Raw genomic sequence first — 24,410 nt, 5'->3', positions numbered from 1 at the left:
GCATCAGAGGCAGCTCGCTGTCATCTGAGCGCACTGCAACACCTCCAACACAAAACAGTCTCAATGCGCTTGAACTTCCTGAGATACACGGAGGCCTTTTTCCAGTCTCAATAGTTTCCGGACATCAGAAGTTCACAGAATAATTCATATTCAACACACTACTGATCTAAACACTTTCTAAATAAGATGAAGCTTCGGCATTTAATTCATTAGAAAACTAATCTTCAGCAATTCTTTAGTAACATTAGTAACACTGGATCCAGCTTCTCAAAGGTGAATATTTTACAGTTTTCTTTCTCTTTTATAAATCTGAAACGAAATATATTTGGGTATTAGACTGCTGGTTTGACAGAACGATATCATTATAAAAACTTCACCTGTATGGAATGGTGAAGTTCCACCGCTTCATGCTCTGGAAATGTGTTTTTTGTTTTACTATTTAAAGCAAGTGGCTTGATAGATCATTTGGGAGATAAATGATTAAATAATTGTCGCTTGCAGCCCTAAAACAACAACAAAAAGTCATGAATTGATCAATTGTTGCACATTGAACATAATATCAGAGGGACAAAGGTATATCAGATGTCCTTGCTTGACAGACAAAGCAAAGTTACAAAGACTAAAGCACAGTCATAGTTTGCGTCAGCATTCTTGAAATGTGTTTCTTACCTTTGTGGTGAAGCGAGGTGAATATGAAATCTCAACTTGCTGGTGTTTGAGGGTTATTATGCAGTGAATAACAACCAGCCGCTCCAGCCTGTTCATCAGCCAAAACACAAGCGAAGAGATGAAGACTTTGTGTACGTCCGGTCCTATATCTACATATCAGCCACATTAACAGGACAATGAATCCTGCTTGTTGTTCTTTTGCGGACCCTGAACTTCTCTTCAGCTGGGACCACAGGTAGTTGTGAGCCGGTGTCAGCTGTCGGCTGCCCCCTTGGTCAATCACTCTGTGCTACTTAACGACACCAGGAAACAGCATTAACTACTCCTCATGGCTTAAACTAATCGCATCAGCACCCTTAACCCTTCTGATTCAGTTTGGGACTTGGGAGTTTTCAAGCGGAGATGCTTTAGACACAATCTGACATAGAAATAAATAGATGAGCAGACCCCCGCGTGCCTAAATAGTGTGTGTGGCAATGCTATGTCCGTATATCTAACTGTATGTACTGCATCGCATCGTGAGGCATAATAGTGTCTACCAAGCATTTTTTGACTGGGATTTTTTGTTGTGCATAAATATAATGGCAATACAGTTCAACTGTCATTGCTCACCGAATGCACACAGCCTTGTTATAAACTACAGAACACTTACCGTCAATCTGTGAATTGAATGCCTCACTATCCCTTCAGCATTTCAGCACCTTCATAAGTCATTTCTGAAATCATGAATCCAAAGGCAGGACAGATGGGCTTTGTTGCTAAATTTCGTTTTCACAACCTCCACGTGTTGGTGTTTCAAATGGATAACATGAGAAAGAAGTTTTTTTTTTTGAAATCATTTAAAGTTAGTTATTCCTTTAGTTTTCAAACATATCAACTCCCAACATAGCTTCACTATGGGTCTCCTGAGTAAATGCTTTGAAACAGATTCTTTGAATTCGGCAGCTGGCTCAAGCTTGTCCCGAATCACCCCAGACAAATTGGGCTGCCCTTCAATTGGGTCCAATGAGGCAGAACATAAGACAGTGATTGGATGAGGCTTTGAGAAGACATGTTCTCCTTGATTAGCTAATTCCATTCTCACTAACCATCTAAATCATGTTAGTATTGGACAGGGTTAAAGCTGCTGCTCCGTCTAGGGACAGCGTTCACCTCGCCACAGTCTATTCCCCTTTATAACCCGCATGTGCCAAGGCCTGTTCGATGACTTAAAGCAACGTCTTCAACAAGGAGTTACAGCGGTGGTCACTGTGTAGACTTGATGTACAGCTGGTAAATTGTTGTTCTAGTATCTTACATTCCTAATTCAACACATTTGCAAACGACCAATGATTGCTGATAAATCAGTCGGCCCGTTATTATCATTCGAAATGAGCTTATTGCAAATACTCAAGTGTCGGTGGACTCACGAGTACGGAAATGGCAAAGATACATTTGAGGATTGTCCTGGTCATCCCTCACTTCCTTTTCCCAGATTCAGAGAGGGAAGCTGTTGAGTTTATAGTGGCACAGATTCATCTGTCAAACCTCACGTGTCAATATTTCTGCTACAAAAGGTACATGTTGTGTCTGACCACAGGACACTGTACAGGGCATAGCTGAGTGATACAAAGTGCATGGATTTGATCCAATAGGTGACTGAGTGGGAGTGTTTGGCCAGCATCCATTTCATCATTGTGTTTAGTTAGTGATGCTGCTGATTCTGTGCACCTGTGGTTCTGCTGTGATAAGGGGCTGTGCTAAGAAGTCAGTTCATTTAATGGTTGAATACAATGTGAAGTCAGAAACTGTTGAAATTTCTATTGCCAAGAGTATTCTGAAACTGCTAGCAAGGCTTTAGTCATCGGAAGTGTTCTTGGAATAGAGTCTGGATTCTTTGAGTAAAGGTGGGAAACACCTGTGCATTATTGGAGAATAATCCACAGGTAATTAGTTCATTTTCTAGTTAATATACCTTGTGATGTGTATGTACAATGTTCAATTAGTTTAGTTATACTTTCAATTAATTTAGTGAATCTCAAAAGGTTTTGCATTATAGGGCGGTGTTTTCTCTATTTCAGACATAATAATGGCAAACTCAACTTTGTCTACTTCATAAAATGTTTTGTGACTTTTATTTGAATTTTTATTCACATTTTTTCCACATGCTCTTCTGTGACATTTTAATGAAATTGTCGACATACGATGACTTTTTTATGAATTTTCCGACATGCCTTTTTAACACATTTTTCAACATATTTTACTCTGACTTTTTTGCCATACTATACTATGACTTTATCACTTATTTTCATTCTATACCGTGACTTTTATTAGAATTTTTTTTGAAATGTTACACTATCACTTTTCCACATGCTCTTCTGTGACTTTTTAATGAAATTGTCAACATACTATACTATGACTAACTTTTTCTGAAATATTATACAATGACTCTTTTTCGAAATGCTATACTTTGACTTTTTTTGACCTGTTATTCTATGATTTTTATGACTTTTTTGACATAATTTGCTTTGACTTCAAACAACTTTTTCGACATATTATACTATGACTGTCGCGTGACTTTTTTCGACATACTAAAGTGTAACTTTTGACTTTTTGACATACTATGAATTTTGGATGAATTATATTTATTTTTCGTGACTTTTTAATGAAATATTTTTATGGCATATTATACTTGTGCTGTGCTAACGTTATACATTTGATGACAAACTATACTATTCATTTTTCTTAGGACTCTTCCATGACATAATATACTTTGAGATTTTTAAACATATTAAATTGCATTACTCCAATAAGGCTATGAGAAATACTTTGCTGTGACTTTTAATATTGTCTTGAACATAGTCCTCCATGGGTGTCACCTCACAGCAAGAGGGGCCTTTCGGTTCCCGGGCTCGACTGTCCTTCTCTACAGCGTGTGCATGTTCTCCCCGTGTCAGCGCTCCTGCTTCCTCCCACAGTCCAAAGACATGCATCCTAGGTTAACGAATTACTCTAAATTGCCCTGAGGTGTGACTGTGTGCATAAATGGTTGTCTGTCTATGCATCAGCCCTGTGATACATTCGCCCAACATCAGCTGTGGTTGGCTCCAGCCCTCCACGACCCCGAAGAGGATAAGCGGCTCAGTCCATCCAGCTGAATGGATGGAGTGTCTTACATGAAGCTTTCAGATATATACTTTAAGGACTCAGTATATCTCATTCTTACCTTTGTTGATTTTGACTAGTTTAAAATATAGATAGATGTCCAATAGTAAATTGTTGGGAATATTCTCTCTCTGGTGGTGAATCGTACCTAAAGCTGTTCAAACGTGTCAAACGACTCAACAAGAACCAAGAGCATAATGTAGACGCACTTTATTCCTAAAACAGAAGCTGCACCATCAGTAGCGGCACACAATTATATGTACACATATACACACACAATTACCTAAATCTGTTATATAAAATATATAATCTGACAATGTACCTTTTAATTCCTCTTCAGAGCTCATTGAGTTACTGTGCGAGAGACTCTGGAGCCAAAGCAGAGAGAGAGGTAAGTCTCATCCGCTCATCGGGTGGGACACAAATGCCCGGGCCAGCTTTTACTTCATTTTTACAGCATGGCAATAAAAAGGTCTGTACCCTTTGAAAAAATAATATTCTAAAAGCAATCTACAGCAAATTCACTCGAACAGGTTTTTCCGTGTTGTAATTGAGACAATTACACTTTTGAAACAGATTCCTTTACAGTGAGATGTACACACCCTCTAGGATTTGTAATATATAAAAGATATTAAGCATTAAAAATTCCACATTTAAAAACTTACAATAAATAATATATGCAGGCATTTCATTAAGATAAAATTTCATAGATTGCAATCTACAGTCAATAAAAAGACAGTTTATTCTCCTTTTATGAAATGTCCCTTGATCTTCCAAAATGCTAAAATGGATTCTTGGCATCTGATTGATAGATTGATTGGAAACTTGTAGTCAGTCAGTCAGTGTTGAGTGAGACACACCGGGGAGGAGTATGTAGATGTGGAGTGAGCACTGTAATGCTTCCTCCACATTTGCCCTGATGGAGTTGGGGATCCTTCGCAGCAGGCAATCCAAGGTTTTCGACTGAGCGAGCCATCCAATCATATCTCAGCAGTTTGATCCCGTTAGAGTTCAGAGCATGTTCTGGATGAAGTTGTACATCTGGGTGAGCACCACAAAGTGAACAGGCAGACAGGAGCGTCGGTCCTGGGTTGCAGGGTCGCACGTCAGCCAGGAGAGGGCGTTGTATTGCTCCAGAACAAATCTGTAATGCAGAACGCAGCAACAGCAGTTTAGATCACGCACATCTTGCATCATTCGTCTCTTTTTAATACAGCTTAGAGTAAACAGACTCTTCTAATCTGAGCACTTTACCTGAGCACATCAGAGGTGTGGTTGGAGTCCAGGGGGTGGGAGTGTTTACTGTGCAAGAGCTCGTCTGATTGGACAGAAGACACGTGCAGGTGCAGAGAGGCCTGGGAAGAAAAAAAAGAAAGATCAAGACCCAAATTAAGTCTTTAGATTCATGCTTTTCAGAGATACAGACCTGAGGTCACCAGTCAAGCAAAAATACCAACAATTCTCTGTTTGCTGCTTGTGAAGAATGAATGAATGTATGATAAAACAATTAGCATTAGTTGTAGCCCAACATGAATGTGACTAACGTACCTTGAGGAAGAGTGGGCACTGGTTCTGGGCTTGAGGGCAGGCCGACCAGAACCAGTCAGGCAGTGGTCCAGCCTTGGCTGTTGAGACAAAGTAGCCCAGAGCCATCGGCTGCTGTAGGATGTTCAGAGCCTCCTCATGGGACTCCATACGATCGGCACTCTGTCCCTGAAAGACAACATGGAGAAAATGAATGAACTACACTATAAAAATAAATGGTCTTTTCCTCGTCACCGGGTTTATTACATGCTATTTGGATCCTGTTCATGGCACCACAAACTGTGCGAGTCACTGTAAGGTCATTATATAGTTCGATCAGGGCTAATATAGTAATCATTTTGCCTTTACCCAGGAGCAGTTACCTCATTGTTTAAGTACATCCGCACATATTCGTCGTTCAAATAAGTAATTTCCAAACACGAGGCTTCACCTAGAAGCAGAACGTCATTACATTCTGCTCTACCTGAGGCTCACGGGTCACATTCAAACTTTGAAGCTGCTGTATCTCAGTAGACCATGGAGGAATAAAAGACAATACGACATTTTCACACCAAATTGTACTCCTTTACCAATTTAAGCGTGAAAACCAAAAATAAATACGAAAACAACCGTTTTAGGGTCAACCGTATAAACCCTGAAACCGTCTCTCGGTTCCTCATCACAGCAACCGTGCAGGTAAATGAACTTTATGATCTGTAATAGACATTTAATATTGTTTTTTGTTAATATTGTTTTTTGTTCCATCATCGAGAAATAAAAAAGGTGCCGACCTTGCCTCCTTCCTGGTGGAAGTGGGAGCCGGGCGAGTGAACAGGCGAGGTTGTGGGGGAGTTGGGCAAGATGTTTATGAGGTCTGGATCCACCATGTCGTTGTCAAACAGGTCAAAGATGCCCATTCCATCAGATCCATCTGCAGGGACACAAAAACAAAACATGCAGAGAGCTCAGGGTTTGTCTGTGACTCACCTTCAGCAGTATGCAACACTCATGACTCAGCAGACATTAAAAGTGATGCATTCCCTTGAGCTGCAGATCGTACCGGGATTTATAGGATTGAAGTTGATGTCAATGGGCTCTGAAGTGTTAGTGTTGACCTGCACCATGGCTGAGGTGGGGAACACCAGAATGTGCGTGCAGGATGTGTCCTGAGGAGTGCTCAGCTGCGACGTCTGCATGTTGAGAGTGGTGCTGCGACCAAACACCGAACCCGTCGAGACAGAATCTGCGGAGACAAAGATGGACCGTCAGATTTCGACGAACATTGGGTCTCTCTTCTTTACCCGGCTTTGTGCCTCCTCGACTCCTCCATCGAGGAGGCTTGCCGGAGGAGCTATGAGCGAGGAAACACCGGTGTATCCTTTGTGGAAGTGTTGTCGGCACATGTAAACAAATAAAGAGGCGTGACACACAGCCGTGATGATCGCAAACCACAGCTGGACTCTACAAATGTAAATAAAAATGTGTGACATCCGATCATTTTTGTCAAATTATGCAACATTGTGAATTTAATTAATAGAATGAAGACTGATCTGACAGATGTCATAAAATACATATTTATAACAAAACAATGGACTGCTGATCCAGCTGTGACACACGTCATATGTAATTCATGTCGGCTCTGAGGAGAGGACGTCTCATTTTATTAAATGCCTGCTGCCTGGACTCCTCTCTCCTCGTGTCTCCTCCTCGCATCCTTCATGGGCAGGACGAAGACGCGAGGCAAGGAGTCGAGGAGGCACAAAATCGGGAAATGAGAACATACAAACTTAACTGGTCTCTCTGTTACAAAGACTCAATAAACATATTACTATTTCCTCTTACCTGGCATGATGACAAAGGAACCCTGGGGCTCCATGGCCACCAGACAGGCGCTAAGGATGCTGGGAGTGTCCGCCGCAGAGATGCCACACAGCCTACACGTCTCCTTCAGACGCTTACTGAGAGACTGCAAGTTCCTCCTGCTCAGCAGAATACTCCAGTCTGGAATGGGGACGAGAGAAGAGCTCATTAGTATGTCTACATGCATGTAAAACAAACCACATGTTCTACAAACACTGCCGATGTGTTCGTACCTCTCAGCTCGCCGTGGCCCATTCTACCGAGCCGGCCAATCACCACCCTCCATGGCAGCGATGTCACCTGTACCAAGCCAAGGCACCACTCCCACAGCTTCTGCAAACCCACTCGCCTGGCTGAGCCCTTTTTCCTGCGGGCCCTGTGTCAGACACATGTTTAATTAACACGTATACAGACACAGTTTTATCAATAACCAAACCAGCGATAAGCTGTGGGACATACCTATTGGGTACATCGATACTAATGATGCAGGTCTCCAGCAGCTCTCCATGTTGGTCAGTGCAGGAGGCCAGCAACCAGCGCTGGTCATGTGACAGACAGTAGCCGACAAACAGGACGTTGTACTTCTGGGAGGCCTCGCCAAACGTCTCCCCGAGCTCAGTCTGCTTGTCTTTCACAGGAGCCAAAATGAAGGGTGGCGTATACAGACGCAGACACTCGGGTCTCTGCACAGAAAGGAAAACATGTTAGTTAAAAAAAACAAAAAAACAACAGAGGCCGCTATATTGCAATGCCAGAGTGGCGGTTACCTCTGGGTTCCTGAGGGCCATATCGATGGCAAGACCGGGACCAAAACCTGTCAGCGCCTTGAAGTTGGTGGAATTGGGCAGAGGCCGTCGACACTGCGTGAACACAGAGAAGGCCAGCGACTTGAGGTGCTGGCCGTAGAGATGGCGCTCCCCACTACGCACTGGCTGCAGCAGGTACTGGCAGGGAACAATCTGACGAGAAAGAAACAACAGAAGCACTTTAAACAGGGCTGTGAAAACACATGTTGTCGAGCAACCAACTGTTGAATATGTAACATTTTCAGCATTGCTTTAAATAAAAGACCAAGTCAGTTGTATTTATGCTGTTATTAATAGGTTATTATAAGCATTGTATGGATCTTCGGCCAGTTTGGATGAAATAAAATCAAACATTTAAGCTGTATTATATTTTAATACTTACCGGTAAATTTTGCACCAAATCTGTGTGATCACAGATAATGTGTTGATCCGGTATCAACACAAAAATTGCTGCAACAACTTATGAGACATAATAAAGCACGGGGATGGCCACTACGTACATCCATAATAAATGCCTCTATACACTTTCACAATTTTATTTTGAATCATGACTAGAACAACTGGACACACGATGCTGCGCTAATCTTCAGATGATGTAAACCACTTTTACGTAGCATAAACTGTTGATCTGCTGTGTTCCCCCCTAAAGAGCCCTAGCACCCCCCCCCCCCCCCCCCCCCCAAAAAAAGGCAAAACTATGTCTCAGTGGGCCTCTGTGAACGCAACATGTGGTGCCATACCGGTAAGTAGAAGATTATTAAACCAGCTCTATTCCACCATTGCTGTACTGAAGAATAATACTTTCAAATCCCCTCTGGCATGTTGTTTCACTTTATCACAGGTGTTGCAGTTAGCACCTTGATTAGTGTCTGCTAATGAGTCCCCTACTCCTCCTCACCTCCCCTCGTGTCTGCTGGTATAACCTGCTCTATTGTGACTCAACTGGCAAAATGAAGCAAATTAAGATGCCCTCAACCACAGCTCATCAGCAGATTCCTGTGAGAGTCAAAGCGAGTGATCTTAACGCGTCTATCCAGTAATACTAACATAAGACTTCCCAAACCCTAAAACACACACTGAGACCTGTGTTGTTGGCCTGTACCTGCACTGAGACAGCGTTTCTGATGCCAGCCGGCAGGAACTGGAGCATCTCCATGTAGCAGCGCAGCAGCCCCAGCGTGTAGGCGCTGGAGTGGACCTCTCTGTCGGCGTCCTCGTAGCTGAAGGGGTCGACGATATACACCACGATGGCAGGCGGGTAAGACACAGCGTGGGATTCTCCGTCCGTTGGCTTCCCCACTTTGTCTCTCTCCAATGTGCTGTTGATAAAGAAGGCACATCATGATTTAGAAAGAAACAACCACAGGAAATATCTTCTCAACAACATGGCTAACAGAACAAGTGGGAAGGAGGAGGAGTGTGTGTAAAATAAAAACTTAAACGTGAGCAGCAGTTTACTGATGAAATAGATTCTTTGTATGTCAAAGGTCCTAAATTACAAAGCGACTAGATTCTATGTCACAGTCTTGATTACACAGTACAACGTGATTATATCATTTTAAATACTTAGTAGTATTCCTTAACAGGGTGCAGTATTCAGTACAAAAGTACTGTGCAGAAAACACAAAGTTCCCCAACTGTTGGAAGGGAGACATTGCCAGCTAAGAAATATTGGAGCAGTTTTATTTGGGAAGTCATTTTGGAAAATTACCAAACAAATGTGTTACTAAAAACAAGCCAAATGAAGCAACTTTGTTACAGGATAAAGTTTACAATAATATATAAAACATATTGATAAACAGTTCATTTAAAATAAATAGAGTGTTGTTTATGGGCCAAAAAATAAGTGCACCCTGATAAATGTAAACAACTCGGGATACGCCAGATTTTTACAGCGTCATAAATCCATATGTTGAAAAGTTTCCATAGTTTTGAAAAAGATCATAATTTACATCCTTTCTGTTCACTCGCTGTCTAACAGCGCCGCTGAATCTCTGACAGCAAGACACAAAGTCTGGCTGCGATAAGTCGTGCCCTGTATTTACATAATGCGACACCGGATGACATTCATGCATGACGTTTATCGCTCTGTCAAACAGCTGTAGACTGCAGGGACGGTCACAGCTTCAAATAACACAAACTGTGACAGTGTTTTGACTAAACTAGAACAGAATGAGTTACTTTACTGATTTAAGTTGCTCTCATAGTGTAAAGAGTAAGGGCTTTGTCAGTAGTGGTATTAAGTATGAAACAAAACAACTAAAAATGTTTGCAAGGAGTGGTAAAAAAACCCATCAGCAACAACAAAATGTAATCTCTCCGTCTGGATGGTTCATTGACTTTGGTAGTGGTAGCCTACCTCTCTGGCGCCTCGGTGGTTGGCAGAGGCCCTTGAGGCTGGTTGGCAGAGGGACCATTTTCTGCCAGCCCCCCGGCACCCTGTGGGTTGGACTGGGGTCCGTTCTGAGACGCGCTGCCCTGCAAGCCTGCCGTCCCAAACGGCGAGTAAGAGCTCGGCTTGGCTGAAGCCATTCCCCCGACAGTCTGGGAGCCTGAGGTGGAAGAGGGAGGGGTGCTGTTGATCTGGGCAGGCTGGGCAGAGCTGGTGTTGGAGCTGGTAGTGTTGGTGCTCTGGGGTCCTGAGGAGGTGCTGGAAGAGCTGGAGGTCTGGGAGGAGGAAGAGGCCACAACGGGGCTGCGCTGGGACAGTAGGGAGCTATCCAAAGACTGCTCCGACAGGTACGGAGCTGACAAAATGACACGGCAAAAACAAAATTAGTTATCATTTCTACAACCGTTGTGGCCTTTCAAAAATTGGGATTTTAAGAGTTATGAGTCAAGATGTTACCTAGATCATAGCGACACACTTGAGCAAATAGTTTGAGCTTATTAAAGGCTTCATTGTTTCCGTCTTTGGCAGCCATCTTGAGGAACCAGTCACTAAGGGGCTGCTCCGTCATGCTCCTGCCTTCTGTGGAGCCGACCTGCAATACGCCCTCTGGGTGGCTCTTGCAGATGGGCCTGTGTTGGCCAAGCTGGCACGCCTGAGGACAGAAAGGGAGATAATGCGAATGAAACCGCGTGAGTCACTTCACGAGAGCACAAACTGCGTTTGTGGGCATGTCGGTACAAGAAGATTCTGTTTCCTGCCAGGTGCGTACCTCATACATTGCACTCAGATCTTTGAAGAAGGTCTTTGCTCCGCGGAGCAGAGCTTCATTTTCCGGGCAGACGACAACATATCCAACATCTCTCTGGGAACCAAAAGGATCCAGAAGAAGCTTCTCCCAATAGGGCAACCCAAACGGCGACAGCACCACAAAATCATACTCATAACCGACCAGAAAAGTGGGGATGGGAAGAGGCTCAGGAGACTCGTCTGTACCTGTCGTGAAAAGAAGACAAAATGTTCATCTTTCTTTCAAAAAAACACCATATTCCAAAATAGATCTCCCACTTCGTTAGAGATAAGACTGACTGGATACACTTCCCACGTACCATATGATCCCCTTCCAGCCATCTTGTGGAACTGTTGCCAAGTGAGCGGTCCCTGAACGCCCCAAGAGCGCACACTCCTTTTCTTCTGAATGGTGTCCTGCAGCACAGGCTGGAGGGACAACAACACCCGCAGGACGTCCTGAGAGAATAGCTTGCTCATGTCTGCCGCTACAAAAAAAAAAAGGAAAAGCAAAGAGAAAAATGTCTCAACTTACCAGGTTTGAAGTTAGTAATAGGGTACGCTTGCAGTACAAAGAACTGGTGATACAAAAATACATACCTTTGCATTTTGGCCACTGATGAAGACAGGTGCTTTTCACTAGTGTTTCATCTACTTTGCCTCCTGACATATTGTCCATGAATTGCCGGCCGTGCTCCAGGGCCATGTAGCAGTCGTTATAACAGTCTCTCTCTTCCACCCTCAGAAATGAGCTAGGGACTGAGCCTTGCTTCGGGTACTCCACGCCCGCCATCGGAGCAAACGGGTTGGTGCACTGGTCCTGCAGCAGCAGAATCAGCTCATCCGGAGGTTTCTCCGTCAGGCTTCCGGCCTTGTGCGCTGTGGAAGATCGCAGCTCTTCGAAACGCCGCTCGGTGTCCCGACTAGCGTCCGAGCCTCGTACCACAACGTCCAGCTCGTCCTCCAGAAACAGCCCGGCCGTTTGGCCGAAACGCCGATTGGTGACGGCGCTGAAGCCACAAGTGCAGGGGTACTGGGCCTCGCCATTGTCCTTGAGGTACACGCCCACGTCTGCTCCCCTGATGTTCATGTTGCAGACGCATACGCAGCAACTGTCAAAGTTGCAGTCCTTGAAGAGGTTCATCACCGACTCGGAGAGAATAAGGGTGACGTAGAGACTGTGAGCCTCGGGGATAGAAGGTACTGTGGCCGGCTCAACGGAGCTGAGCGGTCGGCAAGTGGAGGCAGTAGAGGCAGGGGAGTAAAGGTCAGAGTTGTCATACTTGAGTGAACCCTGGACACTTGACGGGCCGCGGGGAGTCCGTGGTGTGCGAGGCGTGGGCACGGAGAACCTTGGCGTGGCTGGGGAGGGCAGGATGCCTGTGCCGCTGTTGCTTGGAGGGGCACTGCTGGACATGAAGGGCGTGTGGGTCTGAGGCGTGTAGGTCTGGCTGTAGTCCGGCTCCACACTGGGGACGTTGCTGTTACAGAGAGAAACAGATTCACATGCATTTCATATTGTGGTTGTGATAGATTTTCTGTTAGAAAAAAACAAACACAAATGCTATTTCCAGAATAGATGTTTTGCATTTGAAGATATTCGTCAGTAGTATGTGCCGTGGCTTGTTAACGTACATTTCAGTCACGATAACAATACATCAAGTGAGCGCCACACTTTCTACAGGTATTCTTCTATACAGTGTAATAATTAGTCTCAAAATGTTCAAACTAATTACTTAATTAAAATCTATTGCATTTATATTAAACATCTTAACCATTTGCACCACTAAAATACTTTTAGTAAAGTTGTATCCTCCAAACTTAAAACTATCTTAAATCCCTATTTTTAAAAGGTCAGCAATAAACTGCAATTGTTTTTTTTCAGTTTGTTAATTGGTTAAAATGACATCAAAATAAATACTGATGAAAGTACTTTTTCTTGGCAACTCAAAAGCATCAGGCATTTGACATGATTGAATGCATCGCTGTAGATGACAGTAGCACGTTCAACTGAATGCCATGTTAATACTTTTGCATTTTCTGTACCATTATAGGACGAGTCCACAAGCTTCAAACCTAGTTGCTGTTGTAGGAATATATACAGTCAGTGATATGTTGTTTTTAAACAATGAACATGTTAATGAACATCTGTAATAGACTGCATCCATTAAAAAGGTGACAGACTAATTTAGTTAGTGCGCTCATCCCTAAATGGTCCCTTCCCCACTGTGAACACTACAGGCACTAACCTGTCTTTGGTGAGGAGATTGACATTCGTCACTGGGGGTATTAGTTCCATTTTGCCCAGGGTCCAGCTGGGCGTGTACACACAGTCTTCTGGCAGTTTGATAGGCAACATACACTGGCTGGGTAGCATCTTCAGCGGTGCGTACATGGAACAGCCGATCAACAACTGGCACGTCTCCGGCTTGTATACGAAGGAGAAGTCCTAAAAGCAAAAAAAAAAGGTTGAAATGGTGAAGCAGACTGATGTAGCAACATTTTAAACCTCATACGTGGCAGGTGTGCGACATCTCATACCTTTATTTCAGATGGCTTCGGGCTACAGAATCCCTCCTCCACCTCCATCTTGTAGTGGTTGTTGAGGTGGCTGCCGTCCAAAAGCGTGAGGCCCGTCCCTGCTTCCAGGCTATCCTTGCTCCCGGAGTTCATGGGCGAGTAACCCTGTTGCTCCAGGGAAGGCGGAGTGGGAAACATCTGGTGCAGGTCTGCTGAGCCTGGAGATTAAAGACATTATGACTTCTCTTGAACCATATGATAAATGGCTCCGGTGCGCAGTGATTAAATGATGCCCGGTCCCCTTACTTATGCAAGACAGGGGATCCGTCGAGGCTTTATTGTCCTTACAGCCAAACTTGTCGTCGGTTCCAGCACCAGCTCTTTTGGATCCAGGCTGTGCAGACAGCACAAACATAAACCGAATAAATCATCCATATCAGTTTCAACAGGCTTTACAGTATGTCACAACTCTGAAGAGTAAGATGTAAACATTTCAACAAACAATTCCGTTAGCCATATAGATGCTCTCACCACGAGCTCATCTTCATCCGAATTGAAAATTTTATCCAGGTCACTGTAGGACACGGCCAAGTCGTTCTCGTGGATGAGGCTGGTGGAGGCTGAAGGTTTACTGCCTGCTGCGCCCTGACCATCTGCAACGCAAAGCAATCGAAGAGGAGACCTTGAATAAGACACCGACCTGCAAACATTAATTATGATTAAATGTCAATCCTCGGGGCCAAATGGACAAAGGGAAGGCATTCTCACCGTCTGCTGTTCCAGTGTCTTCATCCGACTGGATCAAAAAAAAAAAAGAGAGAACAATCAAGATTATTGTGGTAACACTGATACCAGCCGTATACAAGAGCTGTAGCTGAAGAAAAACATGGTCTGAAACTGGCCAAACTAGAATTTCAGTAAATATCCGAGGCAGGAATAAGTAAACATTACAGTCATTTAGCAGACGCTTTTATCCAAAGCGACTGACAATAAGTGTGTTCAACATCGGTATTCAAGAGAACTACTAGTCACCAGAAGTCATAAGTGCATCTCCTTGTTTACACAAGCATCTAAGAGCAAAAACCAGAGCAAAGGTACAGTGCAGAAACAAACTAATACGAACACAATAAGTGTGAATAAAATACAGTACGTGCTAAGTGGAAGGCTCTGGGTAAACAAGACCAGAATGTGACAGACATTCGATGAGGACTTTTGGTACGAGATGTTTTTTGGTCAATGCAAATATTGTGGTTCAACTAACGTTTTCATACAAGCCGGATGCTGAACATCTCAGGTTCAGGTCGGTACTTTACCAGCAGATAGGAGCAGATCATAGCACTAGGTAGGGGTGTAACGCTTCACAAAATTCTCGGGTTCGATTCAATACGATACAGTGGTGCCACGGTTCGGTACGTTTTCAATACAGCAAAAAAAATAAAAAAATTTAATAAATAAATATAGCAATTGCCGAGGTGAGTTTGTAGTGCGTGTGCTGCTGTTGGTTTTCCTGCTAAGCTAGTTTAGCATAGCGTGTAGAATGTTGTTCTTCCGTGGTGGTTATATTTCCCACAATTTAAGCTTCTGCATTTTCCAAATGCACTGGTATGATTCAAATGTATTCGCTCGTAACGCGTACCGAACTGTGAGCCTCGTACCGAACGGTTCACTACGAATACGTGTATTGTTACACCCCCCAATACTGGGATCTCAACCTGGTATTTCAACCCTAGTCAGGAACCCACCTTGTGTTTCTTGTTGCCCTCTCTCTCAGCTCCAGACTTGTCCTTTTTGTCGGAGAAGCTGAACTCATCGTCTCCCTCTTCAAAGGCGTAAGGGTCTGGCTCCTCACTGTGTTCTCCGTCTCCTGTGGCTGAGGCAAGATGGCTGTTTCTCCGCTGGGCGTAGGTCCTGACCAGCTCCTGGGACACCTTCAGGTTCTGCGTGGTGCCCGACATCAACCTGAGTGGAAAAAAAATGTGCAGAGAGGCTCAGACAGATGCAGGTATTCTGTTTAAACTAACAACTACGTTTGTTCTAATGCAGCCAACGATGAGAAATTAAACACTTACTCAGTGACCGACACTACGCTTTCTATTCCGCCGCTTCTCCCCGAGTCATCTCGTATTTTATCCACAGGTAGCTGGGGAGTCAGGAAGTTGGACGCCTTCTTCCTGGGCAAGTTGAAATACTTCCAAGGGTTGTGGGTGGAGTCTTCATTGGGGTTGATGGCGGAACCCACAAAGACGGTGGGTTCTAAGGTTTCACTGTAGGCTGGGGGGAAGGGCAGAGGAGGCATAGGCATGTTCTCCAGCTGAGGTTCCTCAGATGTGCCCTTCTGTGGCAGCAGACAGGGCTCCACTGACGGCGGGTAGAACTGTTGGTGAATGGGCGTGGATGAGTTCTTCATCTCACCTGGAGTCATGTCACCTTCTACGTGATCGCAGGGATGTGGGCTGAGTGGAGGGGGAGGCGGGGATCCGACGAGGTCTGCGGAGGGGCCGTGTGTGTGCAGCGTCGGGGCTTTGGAGGGCACCGTGTCCACGTGGTGCAGGCTGGGATACGAGCCCTCCTCCTGTGATCTTAAACAAAGCCTCTGGTTCTGTGGCTCCAGGGACTGCTCTTCGCTCACAGAGTTGCGGTGGTGAAAAGGCGTCTGCGGCCTCTTCTGCTGCTTCTCCCCTTTTTCTAGCTTCTCGCCCAGCTTGTGCTTCGGGGCCGGCTGGGCAGGCTGGCCTGATGAAGGCGGGTGTCCTGAGGTGCTGCTGGACCGCTGTTTCTGACTCTTATGTCTGTGTGGAAAAGAACAAAGAATGCTTTCAAGAGTCTCTCTTATAATTGTAAACATACAGTAAATCTAGAATCACTTGTGATTGCATTCCATTCAACATACCGTGAGCAGTTGCAATGTGGCCTGTGCGTACACTCCACAAAATCCCAAAGTCCAGTGTTGTCCGACTCCTCCTCACAGGTCCCATTGGTCAAGGTAGTAAACTTCCTCCTATTAAAAAGGGGCAGATTGACAAATAATCAGTCAGCGCGGAGAGACTACTTTGACTGGCAATGATAATTTTGAGGAAGAGATGTCACTAAACATACTTGTTGCCTGTACGGTTAATGTTATACTCCTGCCACACAGACTCAACCATCTGGGTGGCCAGCCCCCGAGGGATTTTACCCCCATGAAGAGTGTTGTTAGAGCTGTAGCCATCCGTCGCAGACGACAACTTGAGCCACCTCTGGGAAGGCTGATAATCTAAGCGGGAAGAGAAGAAAATTAAAAAAAAACTTTAAAAATTAAAAAAAAAAACTTTAAAAAAAACTTAGTATGCAGAATCTCTCGGAAATAAAGGCTGAGAAATGTGTTGGTTTAATTCTGGTCAATATGCAGCTTCGAGTCTTACCAGTCTGAGCCTCCTCTGGTGACGTTGGAGGAGTCAGAGTGACGGAGGACATGGCAGGATCTCTGTGAGCAGCCGGGCCCTGCTGAGCACCACACAGGCTTCCCGAGGTGTTGACAGAGCCCTGAGGGACCACAGCAGGGAGGTCCGACAGGGGGAGAAGTACCAGACAGGAAGGGTAAACCATCCTTACTCCCGCTGCAACCAAACAAACAAACACAGATTTCAAAAATGTCTGCAGAAGAATCAAACAGGCATAGATACCTGGAGTAGGCAACAGTGAGACTTTCTTACATATTTTAAACCATTTTGGGCTCAGTTGAAGCTATGTGTTGATCTCCACATCACCCATTCTTATAAAGAGGTTTGTGTAATACTAACTAAATCCTTTGGCAATGAATCCCATGACATGACCAACAATAAAGGCAGTTTCTCAAACCTTTCCGACTCTCTACCTTGTCTGTACCACTCAGACCCAGGACAAATATAGCATCAACATGAAGTCCAGCATTATGATATCTTACCGACAAGGACCTCCACAGCTGCCAGGGAGTCGTCCTCCCAGTCAGTTTCCTCCATTTTGTCTTCCTGGGCCTGCTTGGGATTGGGGCTGATGGGATAGAACTGCCTCCACTCTTCTATGAGCTTCTGAGTCGGGTGGTCTGACATCTTAAACGCCTGACCGGTGAGGGTCCCATTCAAGCCATACGGGCTGAGGATGACTAGAGGGCAGAGAGGAATCACAATAATTACATAAGATAACTAACAAACCAAATGGAAAATGTATTGAAAAAGAAAAGACATAGAAAACATTTTTTAACATTGTGCACAGCTGGTGTCGTCCTACCTTGTAAGGGGCTGGAGCTCTGCTGGGCGAGGCTGATATGCTCCTCGTTCAGCCGCTGAAGAGACTGATGTTGAGCGATCTCCACACTCGTGCACACATTGCTGTCACCGTGTACGAAGAAGGTGAACGCACAAGACAAGTGCTCGCTGTAGGGTGGGTCAAAGATAAAAAGAGACAATGTAAAGTTTAGAGAGATTTGTCCCAAAGCATAACCAATTCATACATTTAAAAAACACTTCACTTTGCAGTCTGCACCAAATAGCTAATGTAAATCATTCATATTATGCCGTCATGGTCCGGACGTCACAGATTACATGGGATCTAGATTGATGCACGTAATGTGGAACCAAAGTCGTGTTGAACCAAAATTCCCCAAGCGCGAGGTCTGACCAGAAACCTTTAGCCATGTACCTGCTGGCAACTTAAGCGGAGGTTAGCCCAAGAAGCAGATTGGCGCATGAGTCAGTCCCACTATGTTTAGCGTGAATGAAACTGTGGAGCTGGAAGACCCACCGGCAGCTTCCCGGTCAGCTAAAGCAGCAACGGGAGAAGAGTTGTGTACTCGTCGAGGGCGATGCGTCGGTGTTGTTTTAGTATTTTATAGCATGATGCGTTTCAGTTTATAGCCTGCTGTCACCTGTTGCCTTTTTGGGAAAGGGTTTGTTCAGTGTAATACAGAAGCATTTGTCATTTTTAGAATGAAAATAACATTTATAGTTTATCAAAGTTGCCAGTGGGAAAAATATGATCTCAGCCTCGAGCAAGAGGATTTTGTCTGTCTTTGACACTTGCACTACAGTCTGTTCCAAATAGGCGAAAATAAACATATCCTTATGCATTTTGTTTGGTTTTTTTTACCCGCTGTCACTGAACTTGCACTGAACGGTGACTCCTATCACGGGCTATGAACTGAAACCTTACACCCCTTGAAGTCTCAATCACGTATTGTGAAGGAATGACACAAGGGGGGGGGGGGGACTGAAAAGAGTTGAGATGATGTGAGAAGTACAAATCCTCGCACATCTGGCTTTGGCCGAAATCATACTTTCAGGTGAGAGAACATGAGGGCTGCGCACTCCGATTCAACACACTCTGAACCTTTATCAAACCTTCTTGCTACTCGCAGGCTAAAATGAGAGTCAAAAATAAACACGGGAGATTTTTATAGTCCTGAAATGTTATAATAATATTCATAGTTCTTTTCTTACTTCTGGAGGTCCAGGTGGCTAAATGCACTAAAATAGTACTTGTTGACATGGTTGCTGTAAAACCACAGTGCACACTCAGCATTTTCCAAAGACTGCCCCGCTCACCAGCCAGAGAGAGCAGGCGACAGCGAGACTGACGGACTTTTATGTTCGTTGTCCTGCGCTGCTGCCTCAACACCACAACTTGTAGACATCTTTATGTAGAAAAAAATATATAAGCTAAACACCAGCGAGCAAGAAATCACCTCCTGTTCTATACCAACAACTCTTTTATATAGCCGCTGAAACTCTCATTGACAAAGCTGCCAGAGGGAACTGAGCCAAAGGGGCTGTGCATCAAACACAAGTCAGCTTGTATCAACAGAGCCAAAATGCACTGGCTCAAATGAGCTTGTCAGGGAACTCCAGGATACACCAGCCCCCTCATCCAAGAGCAAGGGAACGCTAACACGATGTCACCACCCGAGTGTACAAGAGGTGAGGAAACACAGCTATTTATGTGCTGCTGCTGGTTCACCTCAAGCTTGTATTTCTACTACACAGACCAGTTCCTAAAAGTGGAGGTGTGTACATGAAACATTACTCTGGACAGTGTTCTGCTATTACCTTAGACAAGTCTAAAATGAAAGAGAAAGCAATGAAACAGGCAGGATGACTTCTGCTTGAAAATGTGTCACGCTGAAGATGTAATTATGAAATTGTAATGATCCTGTCATACTCTATCACAATTTTATATAAGATTTAACTCTGAGAATACAGCGTTTCTCTGAAAGTTGCAGGATTCTGGTGATGTAAAGCAACATGGATCTTGTTATAAATGTTTTTTAAAATGAATACGAGTTAGAACTGACCTCAGATTATAAAACTGTGCGAGTTCAAACAGAGCAGCAGATATGCAGTCTAGTGTCATGGTTACACTGCTTAAGGAAAGCTTTGTGTGCATTTGTTTAAGCTATTTTTTGAAAGAAATTCTGTCTCGTTCCCTTAAACAGCCATCAGCTTATGACAAGATAGTCTAAAACGATACAGTTGCAAGCACCGTCTCTGGGGAAATCGGAATTTTAACAGGAATTGTTATGGGACGTTTAAAGCACAACGTTCAGAACAATGAGGACCTCTGCCCAGTGAGGCTTTACAGACGGCAGTAAATACTCACAGGCATCGGTCTTAAACATGTCTTATAAATACTGCATGCGTGCTTCAAACACCCAACAAATATGTCACGCTTGATAGTAAATCCACCTCTTTATAAAGACAACTGTACTGCAGCAAAGCTTCTTGACAAGTACCTACAGACCAAATACTGACTAATGTTCAGTCCTTCAGCACAAGTAGACATCCTGCTCTTCTGCCACATCAACCTGCAGTAAGTGTGCAGCTTCTTTTCTGTTATAAACTAACTACCGTGAGGTACATGTAAGCTTGACTGCTATGATGCAGGTGGAAAGGACCATCGGCATCGATACAACCTTGTTGTCACTAGTTCAGTTTTTTGTTTTTGAAGTTAACTTTTTTGACACTTTAAAATAATGTCGTCAGCAGCATGTTTATATGAAAACCTTTCAGGCATACTCTCCTTTTTACTGGACGGATATTATTGTGAAAACATCTGCAGGAAATGTTGACTCATTAAAAATAGCTTAACAATGTCAAAAGTAGAATCAGTTAAAGTCCATCAGTGAGTGAGAACAGTTTTTCTGTCAGCAGACAGCGGAGTAAATCATAAACCATGTTGAACACCAATACAAGTTATTCCCAACGATCTAAACGGAAAGCAGCCCAGCTATAACTTGTCTTGACAACTAGTTGAGTCTTGGCTGCAATTTTTCAAACGATGGTAAGTCATGAAACTTTGTTGTTGGCTGTTCGGAAGCGGAGCATACCTTTTATTAATGGTCTTCTCCTCCTTCTGGTATGGCTTAACGAACCACTTGCCGATGCGAACAAAGCCGCGGTTCATGAGACACCGCTCCAACAAGTTGTGGATGGCTTTGAACAGGAGCGTTCGACACTCGTAGGACAGGCCACTCTCCCACTCGCCATCCTCCTCACCTGAAACAAGGCAGATACATTAGACCAGATAATAACAAACTGACCTCTCTCTTTCCTGAGGAACTGCCTCATGTCAACTGTAAACCGTGGTGTGCTAAATGCTTCTGACCTGTAGGGGACAGCGTTTAAATGGTAAACAACTGACCACAGTAGTAACTGAAGTGACCCATTTGAACATTTAAAAAAAAAACACAAAAAAAAAAAAACATTGTTTCAACATTCATCTGATTCGTTATACAATAATATCATCCAAAATAAAATCCGTCAGCCCCTTAGATGTTACCATGAATGGCTTATGAGACAAAAAAATAAACATTTTGCTTATATAAAGTGAAACATTATTGTGAAAAGATTTAAATCTGTTCCACAGATGAAGCCTACCCATGAAATTTTTGAATGCTGCTCTGTTCAATGATGTTTCATTAAAAAACACACATCATAAAGACTGAATGCAAAGTCCACACTACATAATAAACCCTACTCATGTTATTGCATTTCATCTGAGATTGGTGAATATGTGTTGCTGCTCTGTCTGTCTCTGTAATGGCCAATCAGTGCTGTATTGAAGTTACACTTGACACTCCTGAAGACAGGAGACAGACTACCTGGTCAGTGTGGCAGCCCCTACGGGGAATTGCTTCACAAATATGAAGACTATCAAAGCTAGACCTAAACCGTCATCCAAAATCAAGACTGTGTTCGGTGACTCTGATGCACAACACCTTGCTATTATGCTACCACACAAACTTGCACCTCCGTGGCTGAGAGCCAACGGCTTCCACAAGGCTTTCAACTTCAGAAGACCTGACAGAAACAAGTCAGTTATTAAAACTGCATTCAAAATATTTGCTGCAGGTTAGAATGGTTGGCAGTGTCTTCAAACACTAAACATGTTTAAAGATGAACAGCAGTTCTTCACAAATGGACCAATTTTTCCTGCAGCTTTTAATAACTTATACACACTTGAGTCTTTGTTTTTAACATTGAGGCACCAATTCCAAAACCCTAGAATAACTGCTAAGATTATATGTGAATATGAAGATCATTTAGAGTAGATGTCAAAATATTGTTGCCATTTACACAGGGGAATGGAACATATTTTGAGTGTAACTGATTCTGATGAACATGGAGATGTTGCATGCACTTACTAGAGAGCTCATTATGGATTAGTTCGGCAAAACTGGGGTCGTCCCCCCACCAGAAGAGCCAGAGCTCTCTGCGACCCGGGGTTTGGTGCCTTCTCCACACACTCAGCACATCTGCCGTCAGGCATCGGCTGAAACTACACAAGATAGGGTCCTCCTCGGTCACAGGGAAAAGGATCGGCGAAGAGGTGGGTCCTTGCCACACAAAACGCCGCCATTTTATTCCAGTCAAATCGGCCTAAAGAGAAAGAGCAAAACAAAGTGAGAATGAACACAGCATAGCTGCACAGCATTGAGCCAATCATCTGTTGTTGACTGCATAACTCAGTGAGAGTGTGTGTTTCCTGTCCTGTACACACAAGTGGGAAGCTGAAGACTGCTGTCATACAGAAAATCACGTTGAATGAAAAAAAAGCTAAAAACAGACTTGCTGGCATCTTGGAAAGTTTTGCAATACTTTGTACATGTGACTCTACAATCACGCCTAAAACATAACTCATGTGGAAATTTAGTCAGCAGTTATTAATTACTATTGGTGACACAACACTCTCTAAAATGAGATTAGTTTTTCTAATTTAAAACACTAACTATTTGACTTACCTTCCATAATGTGTGTCATTTAATATTACAGTGTCAAACATGATGTTTTTGACAGGTTCTCAATAATTCGCCTGTTGGCTTGACCTGTTACCATCATGTTACTAACATGAATGCTTGTTGGTTATTTCTGTAACCAAAGCAGTGTAAACACACTATCATGACATTTTCATGGGCAACGCTTTAATATAGATAATTTGCAGTATGTGCTATATTGTGAAAGTTAGTTAGATCACGATTTGCAGGCCCGATGCCTTCAGGCCAGTCTGCAACTGACGCTACAAAGCTTGTTGCCTGATTAGCCAAAATGGCTTTCTGGCCTCTCAGTATCATAGCTAACGCTAGCTAGCGCAGAGAACAGTGTGTGACTTACCAGGCAGAAGAGATTGGAGTGGCAGTCCTCCAAACTGGCCCCGTTTGGTACAAAGCACGAACTCATCCTTTCACTGTGTGGTTGTAACGTTAAAGTCCATTGTCTCAATCACCATCGGGGGCAATAGCTGATGTAGTTAAGTCTCTGGCGGAGCGGTGTTCTCTCGTAATTATCCCGTTAAAGCGCTGACCAACTTGCTAGCTACAGTTAGCTACCGCTAGTCAACCAGACAACTTGTAACCGGCGCTAGCCACCGCTAGCCCGGCAGCGCTAAGCTAACGTTAGACAGGCAGCCAGATAGCGTCAACTGTAAGCTTTTAGCTATTCGACTCATCAATCCTATTTGCAATGTATTGTCTGATCTGGTTAGACGCAAGCTTGCAGCTACGTTACCTTAACGCTAAATAGTCAACGTTAACATCACCCGAAAAGACCAACGTTGAATCAAACACCAGAAAAGTTAGATGCGCAATAAAAATAAGAGCTCGAAAACTAAAAAAAACTTCACCCCAAAAGCTTAGTCCCTGGTGTGCTAGTGCTAATGCTAACGCTAATGCTAGCTAGCTGATCTGAAACAATTTCAAAGCAAAGGAACTCTCCCCTCCCCCTGATCTCTGCTAGCCTGCTAGCACAAAAGCTAACATACCAGAGCTCCAGCGCTAGCTTGCTAGCTAAATAAAACAATTAGCTACACCGCCCTCCTTTTCGCTAAAACCATCACAGTGCTCCGTCATAGTAAAACTACTCCTAGAACAGACAAAATGCCAATTTAGCGAGACTACTCATCGGCTACTTTTCTCTGCCAGATCCATGGGTCCTGCAGATTTCCATTATTTCAGTTCATGGATTGAATTCTTTAATGGCGGCCAGGAGGACAACTCTGCCTCTCAACTCCTATTGGCCAATTTGTGGTAATGGGGGCGTCATCCGTCTTCAAGTAGCTCCATGACTTCACAGTTTACAAGATGAGAGCTCCGGTGCATCTGTCATACAGTCAGTGGTCACTCCTCAGTGATGTCTGTTACTAAACATGTCTCACTTTGCAGCATCTGCTGCATGTGACTGCTATAAAGAACAGACTTTTTATTT

General features: G+C 43.9%; 1 protein-coding gene across 1 annotated transcript; it reads right to left on the bottom strand.

Annotated features, from left to right (window-relative positions):
• Positions 1-4,006: 4,006 nt before the first annotated feature.
• Positions 4,007-24,146, bottom strand: LOC306780029 (mediator of RNA polymerase II transcription subunit 13-like). Its single transcript, XM_079272204.1, has 30 exons — positions 23,322-24,146; positions 22,355-22,589; positions 21,038-21,206; positions 17,947-18,092; positions 17,624-17,821; positions 17,103-17,297; positions 16,798-16,954; positions 16,592-16,699; positions 15,771-16,490; positions 15,444-15,660; positions 14,470-14,497; positions 14,233-14,354; positions 14,008-14,095; positions 13,723-13,919; positions 13,431-13,630; positions 11,782-12,662; positions 11,502-11,669; positions 11,165-11,388; positions 10,852-11,047; positions 10,363-10,750; positions 9,106-9,322; positions 7,965-8,156; positions 7,657-7,880; positions 7,431-7,573; positions 7,180-7,338; positions 6,398-6,580; positions 6,129-6,268; positions 5,362-5,526; positions 5,068-5,168; positions 4,007-4,957 (listed from the first exon to the last, which is right to left on the bottom strand). Exons 1-30 carry the CDS (start codon positions 23,385-23,387, stop codon positions 4,825-4,827), a joined length of 6,360 nt encoding a protein of 2,119 aa, XP_079128330.1. The 5' UTR covers positions 23,388-24,146; the 3' UTR covers positions 4,007-4,824.
• Between the last annotated feature and the right edge of the window lie 264 nt (positions 24,147-24,410).

This window comes from Melanostigma gelatinosum (genome assembly GCF_949748355.1).
Source record: "Melanostigma gelatinosum genome assembly, chromosome: 7".
Taxonomy (NCBI): Eukaryota; Metazoa; Chordata; class Actinopteri; order Perciformes; family Zoarcidae; genus Melanostigma; species Melanostigma gelatinosum.
Note: the sequence above shows the minus strand (reverse complement) of the source record. Positions and strands in the feature narration are given on the sequence as shown.